This window comes from Otolemur garnettii, unplaced genomic scaffold (genome assembly GCF_000181295.1).
Source record: "Otolemur garnettii isolate 467f Iridium unplaced genomic scaffold, OtoGar3 scaffold00091, whole genome shotgun sequence".
Taxonomy (NCBI): domain Eukaryota; kingdom Metazoa; phylum Chordata; class Mammalia; order Primates; family Galagidae; genus Otolemur; species Otolemur garnettii.
Window position 1 is genome coordinate 6,972,738 of NW_003852486.1, and position 3,595 is coordinate 6,976,332.

Here is a 3,595-nt window from a genome sequence, read left to right on the forward strand (position 1 = left end):
CAATTGGTGCCTTGTAAGGTGTGAACTGCGGCTAAAGGCCTTCCCACACTCAAGGCATTCATAGGGCTTCTCACCAGTGTGGATGGTGTAGTGTCGAATGAGGTCTGCCCTATCGCTGAAGGCTTTTCCACATTCCTTGCATTCATAAGGTTTTTCTCCAGTGTGGGTCCTTTTATGCAAGGCAAAAGTAGAGTAGTGGGTGAAGGCCTTTCCACATTCACTGCACTTATAAGGCTTCTCTCCAGTGTGAATCCGCTGGTGCTGCTTGAGGTGTGATCTGCGGTTGAAGGCCTTCCCACACTCCAGGCATTTATACGGCTTCTCCCCAGTATGGATGACATAATGTTGAATGAGGTCTGCACTCTCACAAAATGCTTTCCCACATTCATTGCACTTGAAGGGTTTTACTCCAGTGTGAACCTGCTGGTGCCACGTGAGGTATGACCGACGATTAAAGGCCTTCCCACATTCAGTACATTCATAGGGCTTTTCTCCTGTGTGGATAATATAGTGTCGTATGAAACCTGGCCTGTCTCGAAAGGCTTTGCCACACTCTTCGCATACAAATGGTTTTTCCCCAGTGTGGCTTCTGTTATGCAAGACAAAAGTAGAGCGGTGGGTGAAAGCCTTTCCACACTCATTGCACTTATAAGGCTTTTCTCCAGTGTGAATCCGCTGATGCCGTGTGAGGTGTGACCTACGGTTGAAGGCCTTCCCACATTCGCTGCACTTGTAGGGCTTCTCCCCTGTATGGATGATGTGGTGCTGAAGGAGATGTGTGCTCTTGCTAAAGGTTTTCCCACACTCTGTGCACTCATAGGGCTTCACTCGAGTGTGAATCTGTCCATGTTGAACAAGGAGACAACTATTTTTGAACACTTTTCCACATTCCTCACATTTATAGGAATTTTTCCCTTTATACATCAAGTGATCTGTAATTGGTCCATGTGAGTCATAGTCATAGATGCCACCTTCTGGAGAGACTTGTTCCTGTATAATCATTGAACATAAACCATCACCTGTACCCAAAACATCATGTTCAGGGCTCATTTTCCAAGGCAGCTTCTTCCTCTCTGGGTCCATTTCAGGTCTCCAGTGGCCTTCTTGCATTTCAGCTGGCCCATCCTGATCCTGGGCATCTCCCAGCTGAGGGGCCCCTGAGGTTCCCTGTGTCATTTGTTCCTGGAGAGAGACTTCCTCGGGCAAGTCAAGGTGAAGACAGGCAGGCTCTGAGGTCATGGGTTTGGTGGTGTCACCTGATAGGAATACAACAAAAGGGCTTACTAGGGATGGGCTCATGGATGAAACAAAATCCCCATTTCAGTGACAAAAATAAGATGAAAACAGTGATTATTTGAAAATAGCTATGACTTGAAATCTCTGAAATCCAGGATGGAAATTTCTTTATCTTTGGCGCTTGAACACAGAGGAAACACAGAGGAAGAGGCTGGGACAGAGGACAGACTGTCTAGAATACAGAGCCATGCTGGGCTGGGTGAACAGAATAAGAATGACACTGTGTGTGAGGAATTTACTCAAAGCAAGAACATGCCAAGGTACTAGGGAGGTAGGGAACAGGCACCAAATGCAGCCATGATGGGAGAAATGAAAAGGTCGACCATGCTTCCCAGAGGCTGTGCCTCATGAGCTGAGTCCTAAAACCTAAAGGAGAGGTACAGCTGCCATCTACAGAATTTGGAAAGGAAGCTTCAGCCTTAGGAAATAAATGTACAAAGGCAGAGTCTTCAGAAAATACAGGAAACTGCAGTGAGAAGATGTAGCCTATGAAAGATGGGTTGGTGAGGATACAAGACAGGTGAGGGCAGAAAGGAAGCTCATGCCCAAGATTCTGCTCTGGGGACAGCTGACAGTAACCATTGGTCACTCCCAAGACACAGGTGAACAGGCTCTGAATAGACATGTTGAGCCCACTATGAGAGAGGAACACATAAGTGAATGACTAACAATACAGACCAGATCTTGAAGAAGAAAACTATAGAACTTAAAGACAATAAAAATCTACATGAATGAAGAATATAGTTATCAATTCTCCCAAAACTATAATTTAAGGATCTATAATTTAATTATGATCCTTAGAAACAGTAGCCTGAAAAAACTAGAAAAAGATACCATTTGACAGAGAAAATTATAAAACTTTATAAGATTTATATAAACTTAATAATATAAAATTATCAATTCTCCTGAAATCAATATATAAATGTATATACAATTCCAACAGGTTTTATCAGTAATTTCTGTGTGACAATACAACAGAAAGATGGCTATCTGCAAACCAAGAAGCAGGCTCTCAACAAGCACCATATCTATCAGTACTTTGATCTTAGACTTCCCAGCCACGAGAACTATAAGAAATAAGTATTTGTTCTTAAGTCACCCAGGGTATAGTACAGTTGCAACAGTGACCAAAACTAAGACAGGAGAGTTTGAGTAAAGTTCTCATTCTTGAGTTGGGTGAGGGTATTAAGACATTAGCAAATTAATTTAATAAATGTATTAATCCATGATGAGAGTATATAATAAGCCAAGATTTATACTTAATCGAAATCTGTACACTGAGGTCCAGATAAAAAATCTTAATCAAAATTTGTACACCTGAGGTCTAATAAAAAGTTAGAGGCTGGTGGCACACATAGCTCAGTGGGTAGGGTGCCTGCCACATACACCAAGGCTGGAAGGTTTGAACACAGCCCAATAGCTAAACAACAATGACAACTGCAACAGAAAAATAGCTGGACATTGTGGTGGGTGCCTGTAGTCCCAGCTACTTGGGAGGCTGAGACAAGAGAATTACTTAAGACTAAGAGTTTGAGGTTGCTGTCAGCTGTGACACCATAGCACTCTATCCAAGGCAATGTAGTGAGATTCTGTCTCAAAAAAAAAAAAAGTTAGAGGCCATGTGAGTAAAATGGTTTAAGACAACAAAAATGCATTTTCTTAGAACATTACATGGAGTCTTATGGCATCTGAGTGGTTTGCCAAGTGCCACAAAACAGCTAACATTAAATTCTGCTGGAACAGGCTGGTCCAAAGGTAGTGAGTTATCTCACTTGATTGTTCACAGTCAGTTACAGATTGAACTCCTTGTTCTACTCTTTCCCCCCTTCTCACTACTGCACTTGACTAATAAAAAAAAAATAAAAAATAAAAAATTCTGCTGGAACTATTTTTGTTGTCTTAAACCATTGTACTCACATGGCCTCTAACTTTTTTTTTCAGTATTTCTAGACTATATCGGTCATCTGTCAGTTTTTCAAATTATTGCAATCTCCAAAACATTTTCCAATATATTTATTGAAAAAAATCCACTTATAAGTGAACCTGTGTAATACAAACCCATATTAAATAGATCAAAGGTCAGTTGTCCTTAGAAAGGTCTTGTTCCTCAGAGGGCAGAGGAAATACAAGCTATCACGGCTTAGCCATGTTATAGCTTACTTATACTGGGCTACTCACACTGGATTAGAAACAGATTCATGTATAATCTACTGCATCTTCAAACAAGATGACATATAAAATATTATTACTATAATTCTTTAGAAACAGACTGAGCACAGTGGACTGAGCAGATGTTCAT

The 3,595-nt window shown here is 41.2% G+C and overlaps 1 protein-coding gene across 1 annotated transcript in view; it reads right to left on the bottom strand.

Annotated features, from left to right (window-relative positions):
* The window catches only part of LOC100951473 (zinc finger protein 543-like), a 12,701-nt gene that overhangs the window by 499 nt on the left and 8,607 nt on the right, over nt 1-3,595 (bottom strand). The window contains exon 4 of the mRNA XM_023516384.1: nt 4-1,256. Within this exon, the coding sequence (XP_023372152.1) occupies nt 4-1,256 (1,253 nt within the window). The remainder of the gene's footprint in view (nt 1-3; nt 1,257-3,595) is intronic.